Genomic DNA, 11,971 nt, shown 5'->3' with positions numbered 1-11,971 from the left:
ACGAAGGTCGAAATTTTACGACGACGTGCAGACCCCAATCCTGATGGTCGGAAAGACCTGCGGCGTGACCCTGAGGAGCATCCCGATCTTGAGCAACAAGAGCAGCTTAACCCAGTCCGAGATGCCCTTGCTGCGGTGGCAGAAGTGCTACGTGAGGAACGGCCTCACCAAGGTGTCCGAACTGGTGGTGCCAATGCTGCTCTAAGTGCTCCAACGGAGAGAGGCGGATGACCGTTTGTGCGAGAAGTTCAAGGTCGAGTATGAAAGAATCTTTCAGAAAGATGGATCCAGGAGGCTGATCGGCCTCCATTACGTGGAGAGAAGCGATATTATGATTCTTACCTGGTTGAAAGATCGTCGGTTCTCTTGGCTGAGATGCAGAGGGTGGTCCACGCCCCGGGTGTATCGGTTACAACTGTGAACGCGATTCTCCTGTCAGGAGAATCTCGCTTTTTATTGGGCAGGCGAATCACTGGTCCAGTGATTCTCCTGTCCGATGAAAAGCCGATCCAGTGACACTGGATGAGATGATCTCATTGAGATCGGAAAACTGAGAATTGGAAATCGGAAGCACAGACGTGCAGCGCCAGGCCTTCGGGTGTCCCCCAGCCGGTCACGCGGAGTCAAGTATCCCAGAAATCTTTGAGGCTGATCATCTCTCTCCAGCGATGCCCCATACTTGCTGAGCTATCGCTTGGGTCAATTAATATCCATTCTTCCAGGTTTTGGACGCAGTGGGGATGCTGCAAATTTTTACCAGTACCATCACCTTGGTGGAAAACGTGGCCAAAAAATTCTTGTTGAGAATTTGATCTCGACGTATCTAAACAATATAATAGTGTCACGAGAGCCTATATACACAATTTCAGCTCTATTTGAGCTCTAGTTGAGAAGTTATGCCGGAGACATGAAACAGGCTCTTCATATTACGCCTTCTATTATAGAAGGCACAATATGAAGTTCTATATCTCCTGCCAGTCGGTGGCGTCACACAGATCGGAATGAATATGTATCTCGACTGAACTCGTCGAGAACGATCATCCTTGAAATGTGAGGAAAATGAACATATCATCCCTATGATGGTCGCTGCATCCCGCATATCAACGAGCTACATCAATGCTACCGGTTACACAGGCGCCTGTAATGTCCCTGTTACACAAAGACTGCCAGGCGGGTCCCCGATGGACGAGTTTGATGAGTCCTTGGAGGCTCGTCATTCAGAATCTGAAGTTCAGATCGTTGGGTTTCCTGTTGAGTTTCGGCTGTGAGACGTTGAGTACCGAAAATTGTCTTCTATCGGCAGGTTTCCGACTGGCCGTCGGCGACGGCAACGTTTGCCGCAACATCCTGAAAGAGTAATCCAGAAGGCATAACGACCGTCAGGCTGACGGCGTCAGCTCATCCAGGAAGATTCGGCAGACTTCTCTCGTCGCATGCGATTCGCATGATGCGAAGACACAGTACCGAGTATGGGTCATAGTGTAAGATCTTTTGATGATCTCCCGAATCAAAAGAACGCAGAGCCACCCAGATAGTATAGAAGCAAGTATACGATAACCTCGGTAGCTCAGAAAGGTAGAAGAGCCACAAGTAGAGCGACGGGACAAGGTTCGCCGAAAGGCGAATGACGGCTGGAGAGACCACAAAACTCAGATACTAATAACTGAAGGATGAATCTTCTGCCGGTTCACTCGCAACCGTTTCCTCACAACTCGGGCGAATCTTTCAAGTGAGCAGATAGGCTGAATGAAAATGAAATAGGTTGAATGTACTTGAATATATGGTGTGGAGAATAATCAATTATGTTAGTCGTCATCATCCGATTCCACATAGCCTATGACTCATAGCACCAGAAGTACGAATCAGGATCCTATCAATGCCAATCCAGATAGCCCCCAAATGAATACCGCGACCTCAACTATTTCTCAATACGCCGCCTGTAGCTCTGTCATCGATGGATTATGTTGACTGATTTTGGTGATGAAAGGCCAAAGCCCAACACCCTAAAAGAGTTGCTATACCACCTTGAACCCAAACCGCACACTCAACTTGACCTTGGTCTTACAAACCACCATGAACAGAACAGGAGAGTTCTCCCATCAGTTGAATATACCGAAACAAACTAATCAAACTAAGGAACAAAGATTGTTCGCAAGTGTATCCGGAAAAGGCCTACAGTTCTAGCAGGCAACATCACCTCACCTACCAGAGTGACTCTGGTAGGAGACTGTCTCCTATCTCTTATAAGTTCTAGGCTAGAACGATCCAGTGGATCGCTACCAAGTTGGTAGCGACAGACCCTTTCGTATAGCTCACACGTATGATGTCGCCAATAAGCACCTCCTGCTCAAGGAGGCAAAACCACACGGAGTATTGAGAAGCTCGACAGAGAAAAGAGTTTCCAGCGCTCCAGAGGATGACCGCAAAAAGTCAATCACCGGAATTGTCGTGTAATGACAGACACATAAGAAATCGTCCCAGAGACAACAGCCAAGCCTAGATCCGGGCCGTGAAAACATGTGGTGAATCCATCTTAGTCTGCCCGATGCTACATCGAGTAATACTTCCACCATACAATACCACGCTGGAACCCACCCGAGGATAGCAACGGCGCTGTGGTTCCCCGCGATGCCCATACTTGGATCGACTGCCAATCCGATTCGCGAATCGAGCAAAATGCACCCCTGCGATACATTGAGCTCTCCTCCATCAGTTAAGGATTCGACTTCAAACCAATGAAGACGATATTCTTCGGAGTCGGAAGCCATGACATATATACGTGAACCTATCTTTTTCACACTTTTTATGTGCCTGGGAACCGATCCACCATCAGAATAGGGCAGTTCGATGCTGTAATACTATTACAATAATTACAGTAATAGTCATCGTCCTGGCTTTCGAGTGGAAGAATTGAAATCTTCAACTGTTTCTTCAGAATGCTGTATGCTATCACTGTGATATGATGACAATCGCGCTCGCCATGGTAATCGATATACTCGTTATGTCATACTGATCGGTTTGAGCTAAGCTGTATTAAGCCTTTAAGCTGTAGTCTTATCTCTTTCCATTCCAATGTTATTACGACTTATCTACATTCCTATCTTGCTTGTGTTAACTTACCACATGGTGCCCAGACCCTCGACTATTAACGACCTCGACGACGAGAACCTCTATGACTTTGTTGCCGCCTTGGGTACCGAGGAGGAAGAACATCTGGTTGATGAGAACACTCAGGCCGAGTCCAACGTTGTCAACGAGACGGGCCATGGTACTACCGACGAGCACGAGGAGGAGGAGACTGGGAAGAATAGTTCCTCTAATACCGGTCAAGAACAGGCTGTTCTGAACAGCCTGGCAAAGACGATACCGCTGAAAGTAGCCAGACCAAGAATACTACTGCCCTCACTACTACTACAACTACTACTTCCAGTCCATCGTCAACAACCACATCGGTTATAAGTGGCACTTTGAGAACATTCTCTATAATGCCTTCTCCCTACAGTGGGAAAGAAGACCCTGTACCTTGGCTAACCAGATTTGATTCAACCTTCAAGGTTGGATATGCTAGGTAACCGTGTCCCTCCCGGTAAGAAGTTCGCCTTGTTACGCCTCAATCTCCAAGGTGGTGCTTACACGACAATCGAAGCCAACGTCTGTCCCTCATCACACGTTACTGTAGCCGAGGATGACAAGCTCTATCGTAAAGCCCGAATGGTGTTGATAGATAGGTATGGTATGGATCTATTTAAGAGCTGGCACCAGTTCATCAATCGTAAGCTCCGTCCTAATGAATCTCCAGCTGAGTTCCTTACCGAGTTACAACGTTTGGTATCATTATCGAGACCATCGGGTATCAAGCTCGACCAAACATGGATGAACTCAGCAGCTTGCCTTATGTTCTGGGAAGGTTTGCCGAGTGATATTCCAGGGTTACCAGCCCTGAAAAGTCAGTGGAAGACTCTTTGGGAGTCTCGTGGTGATATTGTAGAGGGCTGCCTCAGATTGGCAAAGAGCATTAAGATTGATGAGAGCCAGGGAGCCATAGCTGCTGTTTCAGCTTACCCTTCCTACCCTTCTGTAAAAGGGAAAGGAAAGGAGAAAGGCAAAGGAAAGGGCTTCAGAGGAAAGGGCCGGACCTGGAAGGGCAAAGGTAGATTTGGTTTCCGGAATAGAACCATTTATAAGAGTGATAACTCTTTATCACCAGTGAGATGTTACTGTTGTAATGGCCGTGGCCATGTAGCTAAGGATTGCCCCAGTCAGCCCAGTAGTAGCGACAGTAATAATAATGTAATCATGGGTATGCTAGATACTAATGAGAGCCGTTATCTCTCTGTTACATTCAGATTAACCGAGAGCAGTGATAGCATCAGGTATGGGATGATCGATACTGGATGCACAGTAAGCCTAGTAAGTGAAAGGTTAGCAGATGCAAGTCATTGTTATCAGGTATACCCTGTGAGCCAAAAGCTGATGCTCGGTAGTGTCGCCGGGAAGTGTGAAGCGTATAAACTCAATAATGGTCCAGCATTAAGTTTGTGTGGTGTTATAGTTCAACCGTGGATACTGCGAAAAGCAAGTATACTGTCAATTGGTGGAAGGAAAATAGATGCAATTTTTGGTATGGATTGGGTAAGATTATGCGGTGAGCTAGTAATTAAACCAATGACGACTAGTAATGAAGTAGTTGAGATAAATCTAAATCATGCTGTAGGGAATGATGTAAATGAAAACTCACCGATATCTTTTGGAGTTGCGGTTCCATTACGGGACACAGTGAAACACAATAGTGAAGAAAAGAATACACCCAAACGGAAAAGATCAGAATTAGAATCAAATATCATATCGAAAAGTAATGGAAAAGAACTCATAATCGAGCAACCAGACCTGTCAGGTCTGGTTTCGGGTCCAGGTTTCGGCTCTGTGGTTTCGAAACCCAAGTGTCAGGTCCACTGACACTGACAGAAGTGTCAGTGACACTTCGTCGGAAAGAAATAGAACCGAATGCTTTTAGGTGGGAAGTTGAGTGGAAATGGAAAGATAAACCCGAGTCAGTTGTATACAAGCCACCATATTACCCAGGTGCAATGCAGAAACTATCAAACGCAGAGTTAGAATTGTACCATAAGTCAATAGATGATATGATTAATAGAGGGTATTTCGAACCAATTGATCCAAAAAACGTGAAAGGATGGATAACTACCCTCCCCGTAGTTTCACTCGGACGCACTACACCAGTAAGAGTATGTCTAGATTATACATGGTTAAATCAAAGAATTGAATCATTTCCAAATTCTGGCGGAAAGCCAACATCAGCAACGGAAGTAATAAGAGTATGGCGTACATACAATCCAGAACACAGTTTCATCGTAGATATCAAACACGCATACATGCAACTACGTGTACCCCCAGAGCAACAAGTATATCAATGTTGCAGATTCGTTCATTTGCCAAAGAATCAACAAACATATAAAATGACACGAGCGGGGTTTGGACTTAATATATCAGGAAAGGCTCTAGATGGCGCTGTGACAACAACGCTGAACGAAACTAAAACACATAAGCCGGTCAAAAAATATGTTGATGACATCTTAGTAGCAGAGGAAGACTTGAAGGAAGTACAATCGTCCCTGTCTAAGAATTCGTTCAATACGAAACCACCCCAAAAAGTGATTGGTTCAACACTACTAGGTATACATATCACGAAAGATGGTCAATGGACGAGAGGAAAATCAATACAGAAGGAACTAGATACCGTCCCAAAAACCCGCTCAGAATTGGCATCGTTAGTAGGCAAACTAGTTACAGTGTACCCTGTCGCATCGTGGTTACGGTTGGTGGCAGCAATGCTCACTCGTGTGAGTGCAGCTGCGAAACCCAAAGAGGATTCTCAGTATAATTACATATTGCCAACACAAATTCAACATTTGTGGAAACATGTTGCATTATACATAAAACAAAATGACCCATGTCATGGAAAATGGCAAATTAATCCTAATCAAGAATGGTATCTGTATACCGACGCATCCTCGTACGGAATAGCAGCCGTACTGTGTTTTGGTGATCAGGAGATCGAAGATAGGTCATGGCTTCGGAAGGCAGGATGCAAACGCCATATCAACGTGGCAGAAACAGAAGGAGTCTTACGAGGTCTAGAGTTAGTCATAGATTATATGCGAGCATATGATATTAAATCCAAAACAGTTCATTTATACGTTGATAATAGATCTGTCAAATTCTGGTTAACTCGGTCGAATGAACGGAATTGGGCACATATTAAGGGAATGTGTCGTAATGCAATAGAAGGACGCTTACAACTTATAGAAGATATAAAGCGAGCGTATAATATATCGCTAATCGTTCGTGATATTCCATCACATCAAAATAAAGCTGACATGCCATCGAGACTACCAAATGAATTGTTGGTTCATTTCAGCAAGGTACTGAGAGAAATAAATGGTGAAGAGAGTGACATAGTATCACCAATTCAAATAATAGGCGTTAGCAAAGAACGATCACAAGCATTACGAGACTGGCTAGTAGAATTCCCCATAGTAAACGGCAAAGTTGATATTCCCCGCACTAGCGCACAAAAACTGCTCATCCTGACGCACAATCACGAAGGGCGTGCCGCACAATTTGCCAAACTCAAAGAATGGGTGAATATGCCTGGATTGGCATCGGAATGCAATGCATTCAAGTGTAGCGTATGCTCATCAGCAAAAGCTTTTCCAAATGATAGAAAACCATTAGTGCCATTACATTCAATAGCTGTGGCTCCCAGATGTTGGGACAGATTACATATTGACATATGCGGACCGTATCGCCAATTAGTCGATGGAACTAGCCGTTATTATGCAATAACAGCGATCGATAGTCATTCAAACTACGTGTCAATTAGACCTAGCGCGAATGCTCCTACGTCGACCAATGTGAAGGATTTCCTCACATCGATCTTCGATACGTTTCACCGTAGGCCGTTGATCCTGCATAGTGATAATGGAAGTCAATTTGTAAGCCACGAGTTGCAAGATGCACTAGAGCGATGGAACATAGCCCACATCGTTACACCAATAAACGCCAGTTTTGCAAATGGGAAAATCGAGAGATGGCATCGTTATCTGAACGAATACTTGCGTGCTCATAATACAAGTACAGCAATGTCCATAAATATGTTCATGCAATATGCGAAAGAAGCAGCTTACCAATATAATGTGACTCCATCATCAAAGAGAGGAGGTGTGAGTCCTCACGCAATGGTGTTTCGCTTTAAGCCAAGCATAAGACCTGAAGTACCAATAGAGTGCCATGAATCATATGGTTATTTACAATCTGTATTTAGAAGCCCATCGGCCAAAAAGTTAAAGCCAGGCCTGGATGTTCTTGTACGTGTAACCGGAAATGTCCCCAAATTACAACGTAGATGGATTCCTGCAAGAGTGATCCAACAGGTGGGCACTAACAGAGTCGAAATCATCAAAGATGGTGATAAAGATAACAGACCTACTATTGTACACACCGTTAACCTCAAGCTGTTGTAGTCACCTCTTCCGAAGGAGGGGAGATGTGATATGATGACAATCGCGCTCGCCATGGTAATCGATATACTCGTTATATCATACTGATCGGTTCGAGCTAAGCTGTATTAAGCCTTTAAGCTGTAGTCTTATCTCTTTCCATTCCAATGTTATTACGACTTATCTACATTCCTATCTTGCTTGTGTTAACTTACCACAATCACATAGATATCGGACTCGCTTGAGTCAGAGGTGAAGAATGACTCACCGACGTGTGCCAATACACCTGGCTTGAACAAAAAGCTCTTCTTGCATATAGGTGTCCCTAACCGATTCCATAGAGAGACATCAAAGCCTAGTGACGTGCAGTTGACGATGGCGAATCCTCCCTTGACGCTGACGAGACCCCAGTGCCTCTCAACGGAGCACCTCTCAACAAGCTGTCGCAAAGATGAGCTCGAGATTGAGGAATATAAGTATTCACCAATGATTCTACGCAGGTCACCCGGAATGTTCGAATGGTAACTTCTCACAAACTCAGTCAAATACCGCAGCCTCAGCAAGTTTTCCGTGGGGATCTTTAAAAAAATCCCATCGATTCGCACATCCCTCGGCAGAAACATTGAGACACGGAGCAAACCCTATGATATCAATACCACCGTTCGAAAGGCACAACACGACAAGATTGTCCAGGTATGAGAATGACCTCGTCAGCCAGGAAAAGTGGTAGTGCTGAGATGATACTCACCTTGCACGCTTGCACAGCAACGCACAATGCGTGAGCCTTGTGTTGGGTGAGACCGACGGAAATACCCTGCGAAGTAAACTGCTATTCTCCCTACCCAAACCCGCAACCCTGTTGTCGGTTCTAAGTGCACTGCAGACTGTACATGGATAGCAATATCTCCACATTCTCATAGAGTATTGCTCTGTTCGTGCGCGACTCCAGCAGCTATAGTAGGATCGATTAAGTCGAAGCGTACACAGTTGCCTATACTGTTGGTAGTAGTCTAACTGATCGGGCTTGACATAGTGCAACGTCACACCATGTATATCAGTGCGTCTTCTACTCACTTCTATAACATCGCTCTTGCATTTACTAGTCAAAAAGCAACTCGAGTTTCCGAACGCACCCGCAGGCAGTCCTCTCGAACTCGCAATGCCTCTCCCGCGAACCTTCCTGATGCTGCAGAAGATGAGATCCAGCATTTGGCTGATTACAGGTGAATGCTCGAGGCCCTAATGCGGCTCTCCAAGCACGGCTGAACTGGTACGACTCAGACTTTAGAACCAATGCTAATCTCGCACTCGGTACTACGGCTACTTCGACTGCTATTGCACTCGTTACTTAGACTCAAAAATATCACGACTCGGCACTAGCGCTACAATCACAGCCTAAGGAGAGCATCAATACTCGAACTGTACACAAAAAACTCTTTTAGATAGATACCGCTCAGATTGCATGTTCGGCGACATGGATTCCAGTCCTAGTGTCGCCTCAGAATGTCCTCATCAGGCCTCATCCAGTCCCGAACGAAGTAGTCATCGTAACCGTTATCGAAGTAATCATGGCGCATTAATGTGCCGTGGGGGTAGTTGTAGTTAGTGGCACTGAAGAAGACCTGACCAGTACGTAGTTGGCTCATCTCACTACTCATTAACGATTGCACCACAGGTCGAAGTTTACTATAGTTATAGTCAACCAAAGTCACCAGTCGTATCGCAACGGAAAAAGGCAGCACGCGACTCACTCTGCCTGTGGGAGCGGCGGCCATCTCCTCCCCTTCGAAATTGGTGGGTTTCACTCGGAGCATATACCTGAGTACCATGGCAGCACAAGAGGATGACAGTCATAGTCAACAGAAACTAGCGGCAAGCTTCAAGAGAGCTCATGATGCGATGAAAGCTCATGGACAACCCTACTATCCTATCTGTCGGATTCGGCAGGCTCGTACTCCGTGGTACTACTTGTGTCGCTCTAGAGGAGGTGGACAAATCTTGTGAAACTGTACCCATGACGCAGGTCTACCCTCCAGCTCATTTTTGAAGATGAATTCGCTATGGGGATGATTGATCGGGTCGAGCCGAGGCAATCGATGGAATCTACCACGGAAGATACAACCAGAGCCGATGACCCAGGAATGCACTGCATTCAATGCAAGAAATCCGGGGCTCAATCACTTCCTTATCCTTGTGAGCAATTCCTGGAAGTTCAGTGGTAGTTGAGACGCAAGTTAGCGTTTGATAATATTTGAGCTGTATCAAACCGCAAGTACATGAGGATTAAGATTCGTCCAGGGAATATATAGGATGTAAAACTGGGAATATACTCTGCTCGAGCACGAAGACCCAGTAGAAAACCGAGAGGCTCATATTCCTGTTATTCTCATCCTCACGGGACGCCAGCAATATCCGGTTTCGTAGTTCGAAGTTCGTACATGTTCCTAAGAGCTTCCAACCCTGTTCGTGGCTCGGGCACTTTGTAATAAGCGTCCCATAGTGCCTTGGAACGTTCATGTTGAAGTAACGTCAGTAAGAGCAGTTACTTTTGGATGCGACGAGTGCGATGGCGTGAGGTCGATCAGCTGTACGTGCAGCCTGGTGTACCTTGCACCAACGGAGTGCATGAACTCTGTCCGTTGACTCACCATTGACTATATGATATAATCAGATGCAATTTCCTCCAAATGATCGCAAGGATCCGTACGCTCATACTTGCAGCTTATTACTGCTTGCGAACCAAGCTCGCGCTTTCAACTGTAGCGTGATTACCCAAGCCATTTTGAGTCCCGAGCAATCACAGTGGGGTGCATCCAGCCCTTGACCACCCATTGGTCATGGTCTCCTCGACAGACCCAGTGCTTCTCGAACCAGGGCAGGGATAAGTTAGGGCAGGATACGCCTTCCTGAGTGGACGCGGGTGGCTCCTGTCATTGTCAGGTAGCGCTCCGAGTGCTACTTCATATATCGGCCCGGAAATATGTACGCCATGCTTCCCACCGAGTGAAGAGGTGAAGGCTTCATGCAGAACCATTGCTTAGTATACGAGGCATGGGGAGCTCGGCGTCACCCACGAGTGATCTCGCCATCAGCGGAACGATCTCAGGGACACTTTGTCCACTTATCACGCGGACCTCATGACTGCTATTATCCTATGATTCACTCAGTAAACTGTCCGTCGAATTCTAAGTAAATCCGTCTTTGGAAAATCATACCGAGAGGCGAGCGCTGTAACTGCGCAACTTTCATACGAAACGCTCCGCGACACTTCTTCAAGTAAGCGTTCCCGACTCCAACTCGTTCCTCGCTGATGCCCTATCAAGACGGCAGAACTCGCAACTACTGCAGCAGCCGCAACAGCAACCGGGTGTACCACCAAAGCGAACGCAGTAATACCGAGCAAGCGTATAAAAAGCCGCTGCGAATGGCTGTACGAGATGAGCAGAATCACAATAACACACAAGTCATTGGTGGTGAGTTGATGGGCGGTACGCATAGTAGTGAGCTCATGCGGTGAACTCGCCTCAGTCTCGGAAAAGGCTGACAGGACATCCACAGAGACCACCACGGCCGTAGTGGGTCGCCACGACTCTAACTGCAGTACGTATCCGAGTGAACTCTCCGACTCTTCTGTCGATGGAGCACATGGGCGAATAAGGGCTGCTGAGTCACCTGAAACGTGCCACGTAGGTCCAGGAACGGCGAGGCTGGACCGTGGTGAGCGCCGTCGTGTTGCTCAGTTGCAGGAACAGTCATCCATCAGCGCGGCTTGTGCGAGAATAGAGCAACTCGAGGTAAGTTGCCACTTCTCCAGATTCTTGGAATGCAAGTTATTTCACAGCGCATGTTCTGGTTTCTTAGGTCGATGTATCTCGGATGCAGAAATCAATCAACGGCAGTATGGAGGATGCAACCAGACCTGATGATCCCTTGGTGATCCTCCACGAAAAGCGTTGATAGTTCTGATCGTTTTTCCCACTACTTTCAGGCTGCCGTAGTGGAAGACTTCAATGCGAGATTGGTGAATCATGGTATCCGGTTGCTCTCTTCGAGGTTTTTTTTCAGTCCAAATTTGAGAAGACTATTGTCGGTGCACTCCAGAATGTAACAGCAACAGGTGACCATGCAGTACATGCTCCATGCATACCCGGTTCCTTGCTCTCAGTGATCAGCGAAGTAACCGAAGAATTGCAGGACTTCACTTACAAGCTGGCGCAGAATCAGATCGACCTGATGAGCGAAATGGTATGCGCTACAGCTCTGAACATGAATAACGGCCCTTTCTCGCAGCTTCGACAAACGCTCGCTCAAGCAGTTGCAATCGTTTCCTCCAATGCACAGCAGCAATTGGTCAACGGTGGAGGGTTAGCCGTTCATAAGTAAGATAGATCTCCGCGTTGGATGCTCGATACTCAAGGCTCGACTCTCAAGCACTGCCAGGCCGCCTCATGCTG

At 46.4% G+C, this 11,971-nt stretch overlaps 4 protein-coding genes across 4 annotated transcripts; 3 read left to right on the top strand and 1 right to left on the bottom strand.

Moving 5' to 3' along the window:
- Positions 1 to 3,123: 3,123 nt before the first annotated feature.
- Pmar_PMAR017269 (hypothetical protein) lies at positions 3,124 to 4,484 on the top strand (the record flags this gene model as incomplete). Its single annotated transcript, XM_002771994.1, has 4 exons — positions 3,124 to 3,375; positions 3,431 to 3,501; positions 3,555 to 4,150; positions 4,450 to 4,484. The coding sequence occupies 4 exons, from the start codon at positions 3,124 to 3,126 to the stop codon at positions 4,482 to 4,484; spliced, it is 954 nt and encodes a 317-aa protein (XP_002772040.1).
- Positions 4,485 to 6,867: 2,383 nt separating this feature from the next.
- Positions 6,868 to 7,162, top strand: Pmar_PMAR017268 (hypothetical protein; the record flags this gene model as incomplete). Its single annotated transcript, XM_002771993.1, has 1 exon — positions 6,868 to 7,162. A coding segment is annotated over one exon (295 nt), but the record flags the coding sequence as incomplete, so codon positions are not given.
- A 1,842-nt stretch (positions 7,163 to 9,004) lies between these two features.
- Positions 9,005 to 9,346, bottom strand: Pmar_PMAR017267 (hypothetical protein; the record flags this gene model as incomplete). The annotated part of the gene is made up of 2 exons (XM_002771992.1): positions 9,005 to 9,139; positions 9,269 to 9,346. The coding sequence occupies 2 exons, from the start codon at positions 9,344 to 9,346 to the stop codon at positions 9,005 to 9,007; spliced, it is 213 nt and encodes a 70-aa protein (XP_002772038.1).
- A 1,595-nt stretch (positions 9,347 to 10,941) lies between these two features.
- On the top strand, positions 10,942 to 11,900 carry Pmar_PMAR017266 (hypothetical protein; the record flags this gene model as incomplete). Its single annotated transcript, XM_002771991.1, has 4 exons — positions 10,942 to 11,005; positions 11,046 to 11,311; positions 11,379 to 11,450; positions 11,583 to 11,900. 4 exons carry the CDS (start codon positions 10,942 to 10,944, stop codon positions 11,898 to 11,900), a joined length of 720 nt encoding a protein of 239 aa, XP_002772037.1.
- Between the last annotated feature and the right edge of the window lie 71 nt (positions 11,901 to 11,971).

The sequence above is a fragment of the Perkinsus marinus genome (assembly GCF_000006405.1).
Source record: "Perkinsus marinus ATCC 50983 genomic scaffold scf_1104296962102, whole genome shotgun sequence".
Taxonomy (NCBI): Eukaryota; Perkinsozoa; order Perkinsida; family Perkinsidae; genus Perkinsus; species Perkinsus marinus.
This window is presented reverse-complemented; position numbering and strand designations above follow the sequence as displayed.